General features: G+C 35.8%; 1 protein-coding gene across 1 annotated transcript in view; it reads left to right on the top strand.

Moving 5' to 3' along the window:
- Positions 1 to 269: 269 nt before the first annotated feature.
- The window catches only part of LOC120525671 (cytosolic 5'-nucleotidase 1A-like), a 30,765-nt gene continuing 9,206 nt past the window's right edge, over positions 270 to 21,828 (top strand). The window contains exons 1-3 of the mRNA XM_039748171.1: positions 270 to 475; positions 564 to 731; positions 6,982 to 7,111. Coding sequence (XP_039604105.1) covers positions 371 to 475; positions 564 to 731; positions 6,982 to 7,111 — 403 coding nt within the window. The 5' untranslated portion in view covers positions 270 to 370. The remainder of the gene's footprint in view (positions 476 to 563; positions 732 to 6,981; positions 7,112 to 21,828) is intronic.

Below are 21,828 nucleotides of genomic sequence, written 5' to 3'. Positions count from 1 at the left end.
ACATAAATGCGAATCTAAGTTTGCTCCGTACGACAGAAACGCCGTTTGTTTAGTGGGTTCTGCCGTGGACTGGCGTCCCGTCCAGGGTTGGCTCCCGATAAGCGCCCGATACTGTCATGAAATGCAACTAGAATAAGCGAGGCTGAGAACATTGCCACTCTTCTCCCATTTCTTTTTTCACAACCGAAAGCAGGAAAGAGTGAGCATCTTTGCGATAAGGTGCATTGTGGGAAACAGAGTCACACCTTTCACATCTGTCTGATCCAACTTCCGTTAAGTATTGTTTTTCTGCTGCTCATTTTCTTTCTCTTTCCTTTTTATGTTCCACTTGTGTTTGAGGATTGAGACGTTTCCGTCTTAAAATTAAATAATGAGCGATGATAAACGCGATGGGTCAAAGCCGGAAGAACAGGACTGGGCTGCAGCTAAGGCTTTCTATGACAACTTAGGAGCCACATCAAAGAAACCCAAACTAGTACGTATATCAGTATATCAGGTTCACAAGTAATCAGAATGTTATCCGAACTAAAAGTTGTGTTTTTCACATGTGTATCGTTATACAGCCCAAACCCCAGACTGCTATAACAATTGCTGTGTCATCTCGGACACTGTTCGATATGAATAAAGAAAAAGACATCTATGAAAATGAGGGCGTCGAGCATTATGTGAAGTACCAAGAGGATCACGAAAACACACCCCTGGCTCCCGGAGCGGCTTTTCCCTTTGTAAAGGTGAGTACAAAATCGAAAGTAGGAAATGGGAACCATGGAGACAGATCCAATTAGAAGGCACCGGTAATAAATATAATACATTTTATTGAACACGTTAAAGCAGTGTAAATGTTACAATTTCACAACAGCTGAATGTCATATTTAAAGTTCAAAATGTAAATTCTGCCTGTTAATTGCATATTATCATAATAAAAAACGGGAATTTGATTGTGTTTTATTAATATATACTTAGGGATGAGTCTGAATTTTAGAAATCTCCCAGAGGCCTTATTAGTCTGATTCATTTGAAAAATAAATTTCTCTATAGAGTTATGTCTATTAAATCAAACCTGTATTTATACATTTTTATTTGGTTGTATGTGAAACATAGTGTCATTTAATTTAATATCAATTAAGTGTCAACTAGGAGTGTTTAATATTTATAATAAAAATATGTTTTACAGTGGGTAGAGACACCTCCTGCAGGGCTAATTTCTACCATGCACCTGATGCAGCTAGAATAGGTTTAAGCCCCATGTAGAACTCTGTTTTGATTAAGTGGGTGTATATATAGATAGAACAAAATTTGTCCCAAGGGGTAAAATTGGCATTTCGCAGAAACTTGCTAAATAGAAAAATAAATCAAATTATTATATTATGAAAAGCAACAAACCACTCTGAAGTATACACCAAAATGATTAAAAAAAAAATTCTGACTTAGCAGTTACTGTCACAGTGAGACATTATGCAGGTGTTTTGCTGTTGGTATAAAGGAGTCCTGTCTTGTCACACTTCTTAATAATTTGTTGGTTGAAACAATTCAGGGAGAGGATGTGCAGCATTGTTCATAATGGCACTCAGTCTTGTTTTAATTCCCTCCATTACTACTACCTCCAGAGGGCCATAGTGTATTCCATCACTGAGACGGTCTTTATAATTAGCTTGTTCATTTGGTGGGCCTCATTTGAAGTAAAGCTACTGACCCAGCACACCTCAGCATGGAAAATCACCCAGGTCATCACAGAGTTAAACAACATATGAAAGGATGTCACTACTTACTAGAAGAAACACAGTCTATTAAAAAAAGACTGCTCTGCCCATTCTCGTAACATTCCTCTGTGTTATGAGACCAGTCCAGCCTGTCATTAATGTGGATCCCCAAGTACATGTAGCTGTGCACTATCTGCACATCTGCTCCCTGAATAGTGACTGTTATAGAGGCTGTTTAGTGCAGCCAAGTCAGTGACCATTTCTTTGGTTTTGCTGATGTTAAGTTGCAGATAATTCTTTCTGCACCAAGAAACAAAGTCCTCTACCTTACTCCTGTACTCATGTACATGTCTCATCCCACATCTCCATAAGTGCAGAATCATCAGAAAATTTCTGTAAATGACATGACCAAGTATTATATTTACAGACTGAGGTGTACAGAGTGTGGACTGTTCCCTGTGGTGCACTAGTGCTGCTCACATCCATATTGGAGACATAGCCTTGAGTTAACAATCTGTGGTCTGCTCAACAGATACTGTAGTCCATCATCCAGGACACCACAGGCTCATTCACCTCTTACCCCTTAACAGTCATGGCTGAATAGCATTGAAGACAGTGGAGAAATTAAAAACAATCCTCACAGTGTGACAGTAATTGCTACAGTGTTATATGGGTGTTACAATGGATAATTCACATCTGACAAAGGTAGAGAAACTTTCAGTATGTTTGTTGAAGGTGCAGCATGAGGGCACACCGGTTAACTCTGTTGCCTGGTCATTTCTAATCACAGGCACTTTCAGTTTAGAGTTTATACATTGTCCCTGTGTACAGATATTCCAGCTCCTTTCCACATTTCACATTTTAAGAACTTTCATTACTACCTTCCATGCTGCCATGATAGGTTTTCAGGGCCAATGTCCTATTACAGTGAGTTCAGAAAGTTGTCTGGATATATATGTTTAAAGGAGAATTAGTATTCTTAGTTTCTGACACATTCAAAAAGGTTTTTAGTCACTACATTTATTCACCATTACTGTAATCAGACTATTGTCTTTGCATTTTTCTTTTTTTCTAATTTTGCATTCATAAGAACTTTCTTTGGAGTATGGTACATGGTAATGCAGTGTTACATGTTTTATTTTTCTTTATATAATTGTTACACTTTGTGTTATTTTATATACTAAAAATCAAGAAAATAGGATAAGTGAAAAGTGTAGTGACTTTCCTTAATGCAGGCACCGTGTATGTTTTAAAGATAAAAGGTTTAATGTGTCTATGGAGGTTAATTTGAAGACAGTTTTACTAATTCTGATTTGTTTTAAGTACAATTTTACAGTTACAATGATTTTAACATGTATTAAATTTCCATTCCTTTGTGTGTCTAACTATACAGGTATAATGTTGTCCACTCAAACATTGTGTTTATTTGGCCTTTTTGTCCTGGACACTGTTGTGAATCAGTTTCAGTTGTCATATATGCAAAGCCAAAGAATTATTCAGCTGTCTTAATGTATTTTTGTTCAGTGCCAGTGCTGCCAATTTAGCAATAATATTATAGCCAGGGTTCATTTTTTGGCTTTTGCAAGTAAACAGAAGAATCATCCATCCATCCATCCATTATCCAACCCGCTATATCCTAACTACAGGGTCACGGGGGTCTGCTGGAGCCAATCCCAGCCAACACAGGGCGCTAGGCAGGAAACAAACCCTGGGCAGGGTGCCAGCCCACCACAGGGCAACAGAAGAATCAATGATGTGTTAAAAAATTTTACATGCGACACATGCCTCAGGGGACAGATCTTTCATATTTCAAAGACAATGAACTGAATACATTGTTATAATATATTGATGCATTATGTTTAATCACCTTTTGCACCAGTTCTGTATTCAGGTGCAAGATCTTACCAATAAGAGGTCCTGTGGTTGTTAAGTTCATCAACTAGAAGCAGCAGAATTTATCATAGATGATATGATTCCTTTTTAGATGTATTTGTTGTTTTAATGTGAATAACTCATTAACAGTGAACTACAGCAATAAGGTTGCCTTTATAATAAATAGCTTTATAGTAGAAATTGAATGATGCACACTCCTATCACAATATGATTTGTATGATTGGTTTCACAATATGAGTCATTTTGGCTATGTCTTTGTCTTTTATTGTTAATAAGGAAACTACAGGGTTCCTAAACAAGAGATGTATGTAATAAGCAATTTAAGTTTGACTAGATAGGAGGCATGATCCCTCAATTAATTTGCAAAGTCTAAGAGAATAGAACAGAATGGCTGGGTATAAAACAGTTAGCTTCAAATGCAGAATAATGAAATGCTCATTGCTGAAATTGTCGGGCATGAAATTGTCAGTCTTCACAGTTCATCTCTTGAAACTGGTGTTGCAGCACATCTGATGCTCTATGGTCTTAAAAGCTCTTTTAAAGGCTAGGTATTATAAAACTAATTTACCTGTTCCAAGATAAATCAGAACTCTAAACAGCTAGTAAACAACCAGCTAAAGACCCAGTTTGTCAAGTTTAATTCTTAATTGTGTAGCAAGCTTCAAATTGCTGCCTAACAGCTTAACAGTCTAACCCTTAGTTATCCACAGCTGTACATTAGAACAAGGCAAGCTGACTGATGTGCTAACATTCCTTAAGTAAAACATGAATTCAAATGCTTCTAAAATCAAGAAACTCCATGAAAATTGTAAATAAACTGTTTTGCATTCTACCTTTAAGTTCAAAAACATAAACTGTTACTATGCATCTGCATCAATAAATTGCATTTTTCTGTTTCTCAAAATGAATGTGATAAGTTACCTTGATAAGCAATAAGACCAACAGCTGAGAGCTCCCATCTACTGTATAGAGAAAGGCAAGGAAAATACAGTTGAAGGTCTACTGACTTATTTAGTTAATTAGAGTATTTGATTGAATAATTAATTTATTAATAAAAACTGATTCATTCCCTTCCTCTTCCTCCTTCACCTTGTATTTTCACCTCTTTTTTTGTTAATATTGCCTTCCTCATGTTGTGTGCATGTCATCTCTGTCTATTGCTTACAATTTGGTATCACTGTAGTATATACAGGTATATGCTTGGTTTCAGCAAAATTGTAAACAAAATGGATTTGCTTCATCAGACACTAATTATTAATGATGATAACTCAAAGAACCCATATTAAGCAATACCCATATAATTATACTACTGTTAAGGGCACCCTAGATAGGGTTAGAAAACTTTATCTACAACAAGGATATTTGTTTGCAGCAGGAAAGAACAATAGTTTTTCCACAGATACAAAAAAAAAAGCAAGTGGACTAGATACAGTAACCACTGTTATAATCAAAACGCACACCTAATATTCCAGCAAATAAATATATTGAACTGTTATAACAGCTTACATTTCACGAATGTCTCAAAATCCACCTGAATTCACATTACTTGCAATATTAAGCATGTTATGTATTCTTAAAATTCTGTTGTTCCTTGAGAGTCTAAATCTGTAGCATGATGGCAACAGTTAGAATTTTAGAAATGTGGGGTACATACTGTCTTTCTCTCTGGCCTTCCTTCTAAACTAGCTTCTCATACAGCTCGATTAAAGTACATTCAGGTGTTAAACTAGATATAAAATTTGGGCATGCACTGAAATACCAGGATTATTACAGAGCTAAAAATATGTGAAAAATGCATTTAACATATGAATCATTATAATCCACCTAACCAAGCACCACTCCTAACTTCCCTAATCCACTCAAAAAAGCACAATTTCATACACAACCATTACTGGTTTAGAGTGAACCCATTCACTATATTCTTAAATAAACTGTCACTGATAATTTGTCTTTAAATTGAAGTCCTTGTCACCAGTTAATACAGAATAGCATAAAATACATAAATCATACCAAATATTTAATCAACTGTGTATAAAAAATAAATAACATAACTAGGGTGATTTATTGTCTTCCTACATTGGCATTACCAGTTATATTGTTGTGAACACTGTAATATTAGAAATTGCCTATTTGCCCCCCAAAAAAACTTTTTAAACTATGATAAGCTAAATATAAGATCTTGATTTAGACTTTATTTGAATATACTCATCCCGTTCTTTCTGAGCTTGAATAAAACAAAACAAATGTAATGAAATATTTTAAATGGAACGTTCTGGGGAGAAAACTGAAATATCCCACTTCAAGTAAATATTTCCGTGGACTATTAAAGTAGACCTTTTGAATTATTTTTAGAATTGTAGGTGCTTAGGGATATCTGGGGGAAGGTTTTCTGTTAATTAACTTTAATGTCTAACAACGTTGGATTTCTTAGACACATATCACCTCTCAGCAGGTGGCAACACTGGCCTGGAAATGCATATGAAAATTCAGCACGCTCTAGTAGAAACATAAGAACATGTGGTTTTGTTTACCAAAGAGGTTTACTTAAAAAGGGAAATGTAAAGTTGAACTAAGCTAATAAAAACAAATAGTCAAAACCACAACTGCATTTTATATTCTGCCACTGGCACTCTGTGTGGTCCTAAACTTGCCAACACCAATTTGCAGCAATTAGTAAACAAAAGTACTGTCATCTAGAGGTTTTGGTTAAGTAGTATTCACCCAAATAAGCAAATGACACCCCCTACATCTTTAACATGCACTCCAGATTTTTAATAATCATACTACCTCTTAAGTTATGGAAGCTACATTTTCTGCTCATGCAGTCTGGTTACAGAGGTTAAAGTCAGTTTATTAAAGTGAATGATTTTGAAAGACAGTGCCGTAACATTTTACTTCACACATTACCAAATTAAATTAGTTTAGGTGGATTTTTTTTTGTCATTTCTAAAATCATTAAGAAATAAAATGTTTATTCAGATTAAACCATATTCATAGCCCTCCAGTTTTTTCAAATATTATTGTGTATTAGTTAATTAAGTAGTAAAAGGTCAGATTAATTTATCCTACTCCTGTAGATCAGCCTATATACATTTTTGTTAGTGCATGGTGCTCTTTATGCCAAAGTACCATGAGAGGCTATAAAGACTCTCTGATGAATGATACAGTGTCATGACCATTAATATAAATCTGAAAGACACAATAAATAATATATGATGCTAATTAATGGGTGCCAAAAGAAACCATGGCTAAACAAATGATGTTGACAATTGTAAAAAAGCTTGTCAGGTTTATGCCCTTAAGTGCCTTATAAATATGATTTTGTGTTGTGATATTTTAAATTTAGTTTTACTATTCATAATAATTAAAAAAAATAAATATCTTTTAGGCAGTCATGAATGTTAATGTTCGCTTGCGTGAGCTGTATCCAGAGAGTGAAGAGCTGTTTGATGTTGTTCTCATGACAAACAATCATGCCCAAGTTGGAGTGCGGCTCATTAACAGCATCAATCATTACGGTATGCTTTTATAAATGGATAATTACCTTATATTTATTATTCTTCATTTTATACTACATAGACTTAGTGTTTCTGTGTGAATGATTTGAGTATTTTAGTATGGAATTAATTTTGAAAGTTCAGAATGTAAATAGAAGTGTTTAAATATTATTATACCATTATTGTAACCCACAATAATGTAGCAATTCAGATAACATGCAATGAAGTGATTTCATCATATTTTCTTTGGTTTGCCATTAAAGCATAAAGAACGTTTTCATAATATTTTGCATGAAAATATTCTGGAGACATTTATCACCTTTAAATGAGTCAGAGCAGAGTATGATTTTAGTAAAATGGGAAATTGCCCAGATTTGTCCTGTTACAATAAGAAACTACCAGTTGTTTCTGCTTAACAATAAAGATAGCAATTCAGTCTGATGTGGTAAGTAGCATTTAATAGTCAGATTTAAGTTAGGACTGTGTTTATGAAAAAATCGAAAGGATATTTGACTAATATGCAAATACATTGTCTTTTTTGTTTGACTTTTAAAGTTAATTTTAGAAATTATTCAAATCCAATACATGTCTCTGTAGCAGTGTCATTCCTAAATCTTCAAAATTAATAAAAACTACTCATCATGCAGTAGTGTCTTAATAGACAGCCAAGAATACCAACAACATGCTGACTGCAGTGCAGAACATTTGTGAACTTGTTAGGTCGCAATGGCAAATGCTCAAAGATGATGTTAGTGGAATCATCACTCTTGGAACTATAAACACAGAAATCTGTGGACGCATGAACTGGGGAAAGCAATGTTGGGAACAAGATGTAGTTTGGCAATATCAGAATGTTCAGAACATATTAAATTCAAGACTCTCAGAAAAATATTCACTTGAGGCATGATATTTCAGAAAACAAGGAGCAATTGGTATGTTTTGGCAAGCCTTTCTTTTTTCGCAAAAAGGTCAAATCTTTGTCACATACGTGAAAAACAAAAAACTACAATTGAGTCGTAGTATAAATGAAATTTCAAACAAATAACTCTCTGTTTAACTCTGCCAGCATAACAGAGCACTTACAGTAATGGTGACAGCACAATCATAATCTTGTCATCCAGTCCCATAATTTCCTGCCCACTGTCAATTCTAATACGTATAAGTCTACAGTACTGTCTTCTACGACAATGTTCCTTTTATTCTGGAACTTACATTACTATGCCCTACATTCTCAGCTCATAACTGGCATCTTAACCCCTGTGATTTGCAGATGAAAGCTTGTTAGAATTATTCTCCAAACAGATATTTTCCTTAGAGACAAATGTATCCTCAGAGATTTCCTCAGGACCACTCTTGGAAATGATAAAGGCAGTTTTAACTGGACAAATTATTTCATCTCTCTCATATAAAAATCAACAAGACTAAGAAGGCATCTGAACTGAATAAAGAGATTCCCAGAATAGATCATGAATATGCCAGAGGCTCTGCACAGGAAAAGACTGCTGCTACAAACAAAATTTGATCTCTTGACACCTACAGAAACCAAACAACTTATTTTTAAACCATTATTAAAAAATAATCCATACATCATTATTATGAACATAGAAGTGGAAATAAGATTTTATCTCAACAAATCAATAAGTAAGTGGTTCTCAATCCAATACCAGAAATCATCAATGAAACTGAGCACATACAGAGACAACTGATATATTTAAGTAGTACTACAAGTCTTTTTATTCCTCTCAGTGTAAAAAGGAAGAGATGCAAGGTTTTTGATAAAATACAAATACCAAACCTCAGTATTGTTATTGCAACAGAACTTGACGATCTTCTTAAACTTAATATTATAAGATGTGTTAAACTCATTCCAAAGTGGGAAAGATTCAGGATGAAATGGCTACCCAGTGGAATTTTCTAAAATTTTTTCAACTATGTTAGCACTATTATCATTAACAACATTCACAGAAGTCAAAGAAAATAGTTTTACGACAAGTATTCCCCAAGCATTAATAACTTTTTTCTAAAGAAAAATATAGTCTTACTATAATATTCATCCTGAATAATGATGTTAAGATACTAGCAAAAGGCTAGCTAGAAAGATTGACAAAAGTGCTTCCTTAAGAAGAGACCAAACCAGATATATAAAAGGCAGACACTCCTAATGGATGAAACTACAGCAGCAGCCTCAGTCCATATTATTAACACAAACTCAGATTACTTCAATTTAGAATGAAGCACTCAAAACGGGGCTCACTATTACCAATGTTTTTTGTGAAGCCATTGGCTATTCATCTCTGGAAGAAACCACAGTTGAAAGGGATTATCAGAGAATGTGTTTGAAGAATTTCTCTAGATTCAAAACTAATTTGAATAAAAGTATACTCTTCCACGTGTATTCCCTTGCCCAATACACTAGATTGGATAATTACTCATTCATAATATCAAAACAGTTTAAATATCTGGAAATAACCATCACAAGTAAATGTAAAGCTCTTTTTGAATACAATTTTTGAAATACTATTGAGAAAAATAAAGCAAGATATTTAGCTAATGATCAAGTCTCCCTGTCACCATAGCAGGGAGAATAAATATTATCAACATGATTATCCTCGTTAAGCTACTATGTCTATCTCAGATTATCTCTATATACATCAACAAATCATTCATAAAGTAATTACACTCAATGAAAACATCACTCGTCTGGAATTCAAAATGGTCACACATCCAAAAGACAACTCCACAAATATTGAAAGTAGAAGGTGGCATGGCACTACCTAACTTTCACTTTTAACTACTGGGCAGCAAATATACACATAATTAAATCTTGGAATTTCACAGAAATTCATGAATTTACACTAGCCTGGCTAGCAATGAAAAATCAATCTTGTTCAAAGTCTTAGTATATCTTGCGCTCCAATCAATACTATTGTCAATTTACCAGCAATTCAGCTGTCCACCAACTACTTAAATCTGTGGAGGGCAGAGAAGCTAGAGAAGCTCTTATGAGTTGCTACTATAGACGATAATCACCTTTTTCAACCTTCTCAGACCTACTCAGTACTGAACCTAGGGAAAACACTATGAATTAAAACACTTTATAGAGTTCTTTATGTAGACAGCGTAACTGCATCTTATGAAGAAATATTTCTAATTTCAAGTTTCCAGGTACACACTTTTTCTTATATACAAATCTCTCTATTATATAAAAAAAATCCTGGGACAAGATGAGACTTTTTAGCTTGGGACGAGACATGACTTTTTCAGAGGAATAATTTCAAGTCCTGCGAGACGAGACTTTGTCCCAAGAGATTTAACCACGCCTGGGGCTAGAAATAAAAGACAAAGAGTAGATGACAAAGTAGAACATCGTAAAGAGGTTTAAAAACATTGACGCGATACACATGCAGAGCAGGTTAGAGATAATGAAAGTACTAAAATTGGAAAGTCTCAAAAAAATGATAGTAAATATCACATTAGCGCAAACAAATGGAAATTATTATTTGGTGAAATAATGGAACAGCGAAAAGAGACTAATATATTGTTCGGATTTAAACTTTAAGTCAGAGACTTGTAGATCATCTAATTCATGTTGCCATCAGGGAAAAGTAGTGTTTCTTCCCAATGAAGAGGTGTATCCACGAGAATTAAAACATTTGTTGTTTGGTGAAAGTGAAACCTACATATGCTAGCGGCAGAGACGCAAAGTGGCTGGTGCGTAGCGCAGGCCAGGGAGTTGGCGAGCGAAGCCCCCTAGTTAGAAATATTGTTAAAAGAAATGTTTCCATATATTACACCCACATCTATCCCAGAGGCTATACTAGTTAGTCTTGATGAAGATTCAGACAGAATTTCAACAATATAAAAATACTTCAAAGAATCTACCCTTTATAATACTGGGGAACAGTAAGAAAGGGATATTAGAGTTAGCATCTCAGAAAAGTGATGTGCCAAGCATTCCATAATTCAAAAAACATTTTTTAATTGATCATATTTATCTGTTTTAATATTATCTAAAATATAGTCATGGCAAGATCCAATCTGTAAGCATTGCCATCTAGCCCTAGCATCACTAGGCCATGTGTTTTGGGAATGCACTAATTAAAACATTATTTTGGACAAAAATCTTTACATACTTGTCAGATAGCCTTGGTGTCACACTCTGTCCTATTCCATTAACAGCAATGTTTGGTGTACTCCTGGATGGAGTTAAAGTGCATAGGGATACATTACAAAACTATATGCAGACTTGCCTTGCTTAACTGGAACGAATCTCAACCCATTTTCTATAACTCAGAAGGTAGAAGGCATTCTGTTTTATCTCAAAAATGTATCTGTCTTCTTTTTTGCTTTTTCTTGGGTTGGTGTTGAATTGTGTTTTGCTTTTTTACTTCCATGTAAATGGAAGTTTGATGATGGGGTCAACAATTTCTTTCTAGTTATGTTCGGGTTCTGATTCTGCAATGCTAAATATGTTGAGAAATGTAGATTTTAGTATGGTTTTGGAATGTGCATGCGTCTCTGGAAAATATAAATAGATTTTCTTGTTTTAGACTCAGAGTTTCTATCAGAAGATTATCCTTTTTTATGTTGCGTAGACCTCCTGGGTCTCCTGAGTAGTTACTGAGATATCTGCCTCAAATGCCGAGACCTATGTATAGTGATAAATAAAAAAAAATACCCATCTCTCTTTAAATAAGTTTCTGGTTGCCTTGGCACAGGAACATCTTTATCTCTGTATCCTTCAAAAACAGTATGACCTACATCCAGCGATAACTGCACTAGAAATTGTTTAACTGTTTAAATTAATCCTGAGTTTTGCTGTCTGCTACATTTATTTATGGGATTGGAACAATTCATACATCCATCCATTATCCAGCCCTCTATATCCCAGACGATTGAAAGTTGATGTAAGGCAGATCATGGATGTCAGCATTTCAGACCATTTTTGTTTATTTATTTGTTATTATTTAATGTAGAAATACTGATAATTGGTGGCACGGTGCCTCACAGTTAGGAGACCCGGGTTTGCTTCCTGGGTCCTCCCTGCATGCAGTTTGCATGTTCTCCCCGTGTCTGCGTAGGTTTCCTCCGGGTACTCCGGTTTCCTCCCACAGTCCAGAGACATGCAGGTTAGGTGCATTGGCGATGATTTGCATAATTTTTTCAGTGGGTTTATAGATATATAATTTATTAACTACTTTTTTACACACACTTGGAGTCACACACAGGCGCAGATATACACACAAACACACTCAAAAAAAATATTTAGGTGAAGATATGTGACAGCCTGTTTGCCCTTACAGAGCACTTGCTGAATGATAAAGAAAAATAATTGAACACAGTACAGTAGATCTGTAAAGGTTGGCATGGACAGAAATATAAATTTCCTGTTAATTTTACTCTACTTTGTGTACATTATCTATCTATCTATCTTCCCTATTTACTCATGTACCACCCACCCTTGTGTAAGACACGCACCCTAATTTTTAGTTGGGAAAATTTTTTTCCCCGTGTACGACGTGCGTTGTGAAGCATTTAGAGAGAGAGCGCAAGAGCACAAGCAAGCGAGAGAGAGAGCACAAGTGCACGAGCAAGCGAGCGAGAGAGAGAGCGAGTGCGCGAGCAAGAGAGAGAGAGAGCGCGAGCAAGCGAGCGAGAGAGAGAGAAAGCTCAAGCAAGTGAGTGAGAGAGAGTGCGAGGAAGCAAGCGAGAGAGAGAGAGTGTGCAAGTGAGCGAGCGAGCCCAAGCAGAAGAAGTAAACATTACAGAATTACATTTCCTCATGTATGACGCGCACCTGATTTTCTAATGGTAATTTTCGGGAAAAAATGTGTGCGTGGTACAAATTTAAATACAGTATCTATCTATCTAGATAAAAAAAGCTACAGTGGTAAGTCAGTTTAATTGTTCCGTGACTGAGCGTAAGTCGTATCTAAAATCAGTTTTCCCCATTGAAATTAATTGAAAAAAAAAAACCACCCCAATTTTTTGTTAAATGTTTTCAACATAAGAAAAATGTATTTATAATGAAACAAGTATTGTATACAAACAAAATAAAACCTAATACATAAATCTCAAGAAATAAACAGATGTTGGCGAAGCCGATTAGCGTATTGTAATGTTTTTTCCTTTCACTTTTGCTTAACTTAATTTTCTTCTTCACTAGTTTGTTTTTCTTTTTTGCCACGCTTTCCACACTTTCATTCTCAAGGCGTTTCAATAGAAACCTATCCAAGGAGCTTTGTTTAGTCCTCCCCTTTAGAATGTTTCTGAAATGAGTTTGGCAAGTGTCATTAAATAGCGCCGCTGCACTATCAGTTGTAACTTTTTCAGGATGTTTCCTTTCAATAAAGTCAAGTGTTAGGCAAGTGTCATTAAATAGAGCCGCTGTGAGATAAGTTGTAACTTTTTCAGAATGTTTCTTTTCAATAAAGTCAAGCGTTAGGCAAGTGTCATTAAATAGCGCCGCTGCACTATCAGTTGCAACTTTTTCAGGGTTTTCTTTTCTTTAAAGTTTGAAACTTTTTCCAACATTGCAAACACTTCCTTTATCTCACTTTATGAGGTAACCTCCTCCGCGATACCAATCTCCTGCAGAACCTCCGTATGTTGCCGTGTCTGTAGTTCCATTTCTTTAAAGTTTTAAACTTTTTCCAACATTGCAAACATTTCCTTTATCTCACTTTATGAGGTAACCTCCTCCACGATACCAGTCTCCTGCAGAACCTCCGTATGTTGCCGCATCTGTAGTTCCGTCAACTCCTCCGTCGACAGTTCCTCGGAATGTGTGGTGACAAGCTCTTTGATAGCTCGTATTTCAAATTTTGGCTCGTAACCCAAGGCAAAAAATCGACCTAATGACGGTTTGTATCTCAAAAAACTCTTACGTTGGGGCACTCGTATCTCAAGGTACTACTGTATATAGATATTTAGGGGTAAACCCCACCCCCACAATAGAATAATTAAATATATCCCAAAATCCCAAATATGCCTTGATGGATTTGATTGAAATTTGGTGAGTCATAGAATAAAGGAAGTTTTTTTTAATCTGTTGATAATTTTTAATATTGTGCTAACTTATATACTCTTGGCTACTCTAAGAATGTACTTTATACAAATGATGGACACAGAAGAAGTGATTGACGGGCCATGCACATAGCACCACCAGCCAGTAGAGTGGATGGATGACTGAAAATGGGGCAGGGTCTTGGGCAGGATAAAGAAATGTGAAGAGGTTAGAAAAAAGAAAGTTTGGAGTTTGGTGAAGTTAAGTGGTTAACAAGCACAGTTTTTTGATTTTGTCTACTGGCACTCTTAGATGGTGGTTTATCTTATTTCTTGGTTTTTGTTCCACTCCATTGATCCCCTGCCTGTAGTCACAGTGCTGAAAACAGACACTACCCCCACCCCCAACATGATTAATGATCACTGTGCTGCAGACTCAGAGAGATATTAGTCTTAGATACAAGTAGTTATTGACATGACCATATTCGGTTCTGATGGACCAGTCATAAGTAGATCTGGACGTAAGATGGACTGGTATTTGTATTCAAACCTGACCATATGTATAGTACTGTATAATAAGTCCCTTAAGTTATAGTGTTTGTCTTATATCCTTTTTTTATCATCACTATTAGCACATTGTTTAGATTTTCTATCATTTTTTTTTTGTAAATCATTTCTTTATTGCTGTTGCTTGTATGGGTGCCAAACCTTTAACTGCTTTGTCTGTGTTATGTTACGCTATCAGTGTGAGCCTCTCCTAGTGTTCATTGTGTAAACTGTTACAGGAGAAATTGTATCTGCAAAGTTTGAGCACTAATATGTTTTGTGTTTTAACATTACAGCCTGTTAATATTAAATATTAACAGATAAAGGAGTTCAGTGTGGTTTCATTACCCCATTTGTGGTGGTTCACACAAAGCGGCACATCAACACAGAGGCTTCTGAAGTTAACCGAATTCAAAGCCAGAGCATAGCAGTACAGTGCCTGCAGTAAACACTGGTTATAATGGGATAATCTAAAGTTGCATGTGATTACCTTTGCTTTCTTTTCTACCTCATTTTGCTTGATCAGCTTTAGTTTTTTTCCTTTATTTGTAAGACTAGGGGGCTCGGCCACCCCTCTGCCTATGCTACACACCAACCACTTTGCGTCTCTGCCGCTCGGGTTGTGAAGAGGGGGGCTGTACACACCCCAAGTAGAATCAATCGCTCCTCTGACACCCCCTCTTAAACGGTGATACAATGGGAAACACATACAGTTTTTTACCTCCTTTTTGCTTGATCAGCTGCTGGCTTGCTGCTGCTGCTGTGCCGCATGAGCTGCATTTCGCGCGGCGCACTTCAATCATATCACCTACAGTATGTCCAAATATTCGATCTCTTTTTGCTTTTACCTTTTCATCAATATCACATTGAAGTTTGATTTCGTGTTTGGAATTACAGCTTCACAACGCAACGTATAAGTGCCCATGACTGAATATCGTTTCTTTCTCTCGACAAGAAATGTGTCTGACATAACCACGCTGGACTTTTCCAAATCTCTTTGCATAAGCTCTTGTCTTGCAGGGCTTCTGACCCAGGGTGTGGTTACATCGCTTGGCACGAAGACTGTTCTCGCACGATATGAAAGTGTTTCTGAGGCAATCACATTTTGTCTCCTTCCAAGATTTTTTTTTATAATAGTGAGACAAATGTAACTGAACATAGACTAAACCGCTGCAGGTAATAAACTGAGATTGAGATGAATGAGTCATGGCAAACAGAGCTGGTGTGGTGAAAACTGCCGTTTGCCTGTAGCGGTTTAAATTGAATGGTCGTAAGATGCAGAGGTCGTAAGTCGACAACTACCTGTATTGAGGCATGAATTTCTTATAGAGAAGCCACAGAAAGCTGTTGCAACAAATTAAGCTACTGCTCTGCACTCTTCACTCTTCACGTTTATATATCATTGTAACAAATAGGATACCAACACTTATGTATATCAACTTCAAGCACAGCTTTGCATATACAAAGGCACCCTTATTAAAGGGCAAACTACGCCCTAAATGATAAATGCATTTTTAGGAGTCTGATCCCAAACAACATCTTTTAAAAAGTGTGAATGTATTTCTTTTCTGTTTGCAGCAGTTTTCAGAAAAATTGAAAAGTATAAGTAATGCTGAACCTAGATCATCTGACACTTTTTACATGTTTAACCGCTTATATACCAGGTGTCCAGCAACCATATTTCAAAGTTGGTTGTGTAGTTTGCAATAAATCCACAAGTCAATCAAGAGCAATTGAGGTACTTTTACATACCCAAATGCATCTTCTTTCAAATAAATCATAAGTTTCAATGTTATCTGCTCTCTTTTATTATTAAAATATGGGATTTGCACACACATACCCCAAGGCGAACAGCACATCACAGCTGACTTAGTCTGCTTTTATCAAATATCCCTCCTACATTGAGCCACATTTAGTGAAATGCTCATTACCAGTGTATAGCTGAGGTTCATGGCATTCTAATGATGTATAGTTAGTTATCTGTGTTTTGTCATTTGTACTACATGTCACAGTTGTGTGTAAATGGCAACAAATATTGTATAATGCCTATGTAACAGCTCATCTTTACAAACTGTTACATCCAAAGCTTGAGTCAGCTTCTGAGTTGAAGGAAAAATGAAGGACATTTGATTTGTAAGTACTGCTTACAAATATGACATTGAAGCTTCGGGGCATTCAGTTTTACAGTATAAGCCTCATTCGTTCAGTTACCATTCCTGAAAGCTATCTGGTGCATGTTCTCCTTATGTTAGTTTTCTGAGCAGTGCTCTTTCAATTTCAAGTTAGAGTACACCAGCAATGTTATTGTACCGATGGGTTATTGCTATACTCGTGTTTCTTGAACTTTCACACGAGGACACCACACATGATTGAACATCATATCACATCACTTGCCCCGAGAAAAAAATAAAGACAAACATTTTCAGCTCTGTGTAGTTCCCTCGCACTAACTCCACTGAAAGGATAGAGAGTGCCGTGAAGTATTTTTTATCCCATTTCTAATCATACTCACATTATCTCCCGGCTCCTTGGTAGGGAGAAATGAGTGCAATTACAGAAGGGAAATCAAACAGTGGCTCAAACAATGACATTTCTGTGAAAATGTTAATGTACAATTACTATTCACTTGATGAACTGAAAAAATGTAAAAAAATAAGAGTCAACATGGCATTTAAAAAAGTTTGGGCAACCTGCTAAATCACTATTTAGTAACACCTCCTTAATCACAACTGACAAACTTTTTTGTAGCTAGTTATCAGTCTTTGAGCTCTTATTCTGGGATTTTTTTCCTCAATCTTCCTTGTAGATTTCTTCCAACTGTGAGATATTTCTGGTCAGTCTTGCATGCACAGCACATTTTAAGGTCAACCCACAAATTTTCAATGAAGTTCAACCTTAGGGACTGTGAATGCCATTCTAAAACCTTCACCTTGTGTTTATTGAGGTACTTCATAGTAAATTCTGAAATGAGTTTTGGATCATTGTTTTGTTGTAGAAGCCATCAGTTTTTCAGTTTCAGTTTCCTGACATAAGATTTCGGGTAGGGTTTCCTTCTGTTAACTCTTTCAGTAAGGCCATATCCGTATAAGTAATTCTGCACAAGTTAGAGTGGGGCTTCACCCCTCTGTTCTCAGTTAAACCTGTCTCTAGCTTCCTTGCAGTTGTAATGGGTTTTTGCTTTGCCTTTTTTTATAGCATACTAGGGGGCTTCGCCCCCTGCTCGCTTTGCTCTCCAACCCCCGTGTTTGGTTTTCTTGATACACACTTTTAAGATTTTTTTTTCTTTGTATTGTTGCTCTTTCATTAGTTTCACTTTTATTCCAGAACTTCTGTAAAAACAATATTTGGAATCTTTCGTGTCCCAATATGCTGAATCTTAAATCAGGACCGTGAGACATGTGTTTAAAGACTTTGTACCATAATTCAGGATATGTTTCTCTGTTTGGAATTTCAGCACAGACAAAGCGATCTACGTCATCAGCAGTTAATAATTTTTTTTTTTTTTGCAAAATAACCAATAAATGCACATTTTTGAAATTCTCTGACTTAAACTTCAGAGTCTTACAATATTTACATACTTCTTTTGTGGACGTCTTTATGAAGTTCTACTTTTTCTTTTACTCTGTCTTTTAATTCTGAACCCGATTGGACATGCTTTGTTTTAACCCCACTTGTTACAGGCTGATAATTACCTTCTTTATTTTTGAATTTACACCTAGATTATTTTTTCTTTTTTTCTCATTTTTCTCTCCAATGTTTTTGAGTCTCTTTTCTCCGCGCTGCTTTCTTCTTTGCATAGTCGTCGACTTTTCATTTATAACGTATTGTCCTTATATGCTTTATATGCACTGAGACCCTGGATCCATGTGTGTAAGTAGGGCGTGTCTTGCAAGAATCTCATGTACTACGTCATTGCAAGATGGTCCTGGGTCAATCTCTTGGCACATTGTCTCAAGTTTAAGGTCCCCACGAGACAGCCAATTTAAGGTCCCCGCAAGATGCTCCGTTGCCATTCTCTTTCTTCTCGCAGGTCTTTTAAGTGTCTTCCATGATCTTAACGTGAATATCACATCTTGACGCCCTAGTGTTTTTCTCCAGGATTTTTTTTTTATAATTGAGAAATGAGCCGTTCTACCTGCCAATTTTCTTGGTCTTCCTGACCTTCTTGACCTTCACACTTGATTGCTATGTAGAAATGATCTGATATCCTTGTATAGCCTCACCCTAATTTGTAGCCATCAAGTAGTTTAATTTTCAGTCAGTTGTTTAGAAGAGCCCATGGTTGTTGAGCGTTTTTCACAAAGGTTAAAGAGTCAACAGATTTATTAGGCTCTGGAATTGTCCTAATGACAATTCTAGACCAGACCACTACCTAACAACTTCTGAGACCTTCCAGCTGAAATGGTCTGTAAAATTTTGCAAATCTTTATATATAATACTCTACCGTAGCTGTTCATTTGTCTGTCCAGGATTTTAAATCACCTGTAGCTCGCAAACCATTTGATCTATTGAGCTGAAATTTGGTACACATATACTACGTGACGTCAATTATCCGCTTTTGAGGTGATGATTGACCTCCAAGGTTATTCACCTTTTTATATTTATTTTATTTTATTGTAGAATCAACCCTCAGCAGTGGCCAGCAGGGCGTCCATGTGGCGCATGCATACGGGGGCCATTCTCATCCCTACCACCTTCCTCTACCTCTTCATATCTTAAATCATTCTTGTGGCAGATTGAAGACGTAACTGCCAGCTTAAGGGAAAAATCGAAGAAGACATACTAAGTAATTGCAAACCAAACACTGACTTAATCAATTTTAACATGAAAAGATGGCGACGAAAGAAGAGAAGAAGCGGGCCGCTAGGGTGGAGAAAAGAAGAGCTGCTCAGGAAGCAGCAAGCGCATCCACCTCTGAGCAAACGAATGCTAACTGTACAGAGAAAGAGTGTGAAAACAATGAATGATAAAGTCAAGTGTATTCACTGCACATTATCGTGCAGTGCACCGTTACTGGTTATTTGTATATTTTTCCACATTTGCTATTTACTTTTATATATTTATTTACATTTTTCAGTCCATCAAATCATAGCTGCACATTAACATTTTAATAAAATGAACACTGTTTTAGTTTGGCATTCAGAAAGACATGTTTGCACTAGATTTCTGACTAATAAAAACAGATTGCTTGTTTACAGTTGCTTATGGAAGATACCAGTGTATACAACAAGGTTTTTAGTTTTTTATGTTACCAGATGTGCAGTGTTAAGTAGATTATCAGGAGTATGTCAAGTACACTATAAAAAGTTGTTAAATCTTTGTTACTGAGCATTTAAACAGCAAAATTGATTATGTTGGTGTGTCAGAGAAATGTTTCTGACTAACATAACTTTCCCTTAATAATAAGATGGAGATCTTATAAAAATGCCGGGGGCAGAGGATCATATCAAAGCTTACAGTACCTTTTTCCCATCTTGCTCTACTTCCCTTGCTCCCCTTTGTGACAAGTACAGTTGTGATCTTTTAGCTTTACAGTGAACAAAAGTGTTAAAATCATACAGATTTTCATACAGATTAAACATTACTTACAACTTACTTAGCTATGATACTTAGCTATGATATTAAACCCTACCACAAAAAGAGTAATGATAGTGCAGTTAGTTATTCCTTAGGTGTAACTTCAGTTTTTAATGTTTTAAATTGTAAAGTTTCTTTCTGTTGTGGCACATGGCCAATGAAGGTGCACTTCATCTGTTAAACTAAATTCTGTTCATAATATCCCCATTTAAAATGTCATATGCAGTACACTAGGTGGAGGGAAATGCAATACTATCTTTTCAACATTTTGACCCGAATAGCAAGAAGATCACTAATGTGCATGTTGTTTAGGATTATTTAAAGAAGGGACTCCATGGTAGATCTCTTTGTTCAAACCATACAGTGCCTATAAAAAGTATTTCACCCCCTTGGAAGTTTTCACATTTTATTGTTGTTACAACATTGAATCACAGTGCAGTTAAGTTGGCTTTTTCCACACTGATCAAAAGAAAAACACTCTTTAATGTCAAAATTAAAACATATCTCTGAGCAGTGGTCTAAATTAATTACTGTACAAATATAAAACACAAAACAACTGATTGCATAGGTATTCACCCTTGTCAAGTCAGTGTTTAGTAGATACATCTTTGGCAGCAAGTTCAGCTTTGAGTTTGTGTTAAGTCTCTATCAGCTTTGCACATCAGAACATTTAATTTTTTACCCATTCTTCTTTGCAAAACTGCTCAAGTTCTGTCATGTTGCATGGAAATCATGAGTAAACATCATTTTTCAAATCCAAACACACATTTTCACTTGGATTGAGGTCTAGTCTCTGTCCACTCCAGGACATGTTTTAAGCCTATTCTTGTATAGCTTTGAGTTTCTGCTTGGAATGTTTGTCTTGCTAGAAAAGAAATCTCGCCCCAGGTTTCTTACAGATCAGGCTTTCCTACAGTATTCCCCTGTATCTTGCTGCATTTTACCCTGTTAAACCAAATGGCTACATCAGTGATTATTTAGGTGGATCATAACAAAGGGGGTGAATACTTATACCAACAATTTAATTTGTGCTTTATATTTAGAATTAATTTGGAGCACTTTGCAAAGATCTGTTTTCGATTTAGCATTAAAAAGTTGTCTTCTGTTGATTAATGTCAAAGAAGCCAAATTAAATCCACTGTGATTTAGTGTTATATAATAAAGAAATATGAAAAACTTCAATGGAAAGAATACTTCTTATAAGCACTGTATAAAGGAATTCCATGATGCATCTTATAATATTATAATAAATACAGTGTATAACAAATCTGAATCAGTTTCCAAATATTACAATAATAATCTATCAGCAAGCAGAAAGTAAGACTAGAATGAACAGAAGCTGTATCCTAGCAAAGACTTTTAGAAAAAGGCATGACACTGGGGATGTTTGATTTGCCTCGATGCCCATGTACAAAAATAAGCAACTGATCAAATCTTCAGTTAAAAGGTAAAGAACAGAGAAAATGAATATGCAACTGTAAGATTGAGAGCAAAACTATAATGACTCTACATTAATGGTAAGTGTACAGTTATGTGTAAGGACAATGAAAGGGAGTGTCTAAAAATATTCCAATATGTAATATTCAGATCATAAGTAAGACTTATATCCC

This window comes from Polypterus senegalus, chromosome 3 (genome assembly GCF_016835505.1).
Source record: "Polypterus senegalus isolate Bchr_013 chromosome 3, ASM1683550v1, whole genome shotgun sequence".
In the NCBI taxonomy this organism is placed as follows: Eukaryota; Metazoa; Chordata; class Cladistia; order Polypteriformes; family Polypteridae; genus Polypterus; species Polypterus senegalus.
Note: the sequence above shows the minus strand (reverse complement) of the source record. Positions and strands in the feature narration are given on the sequence as shown.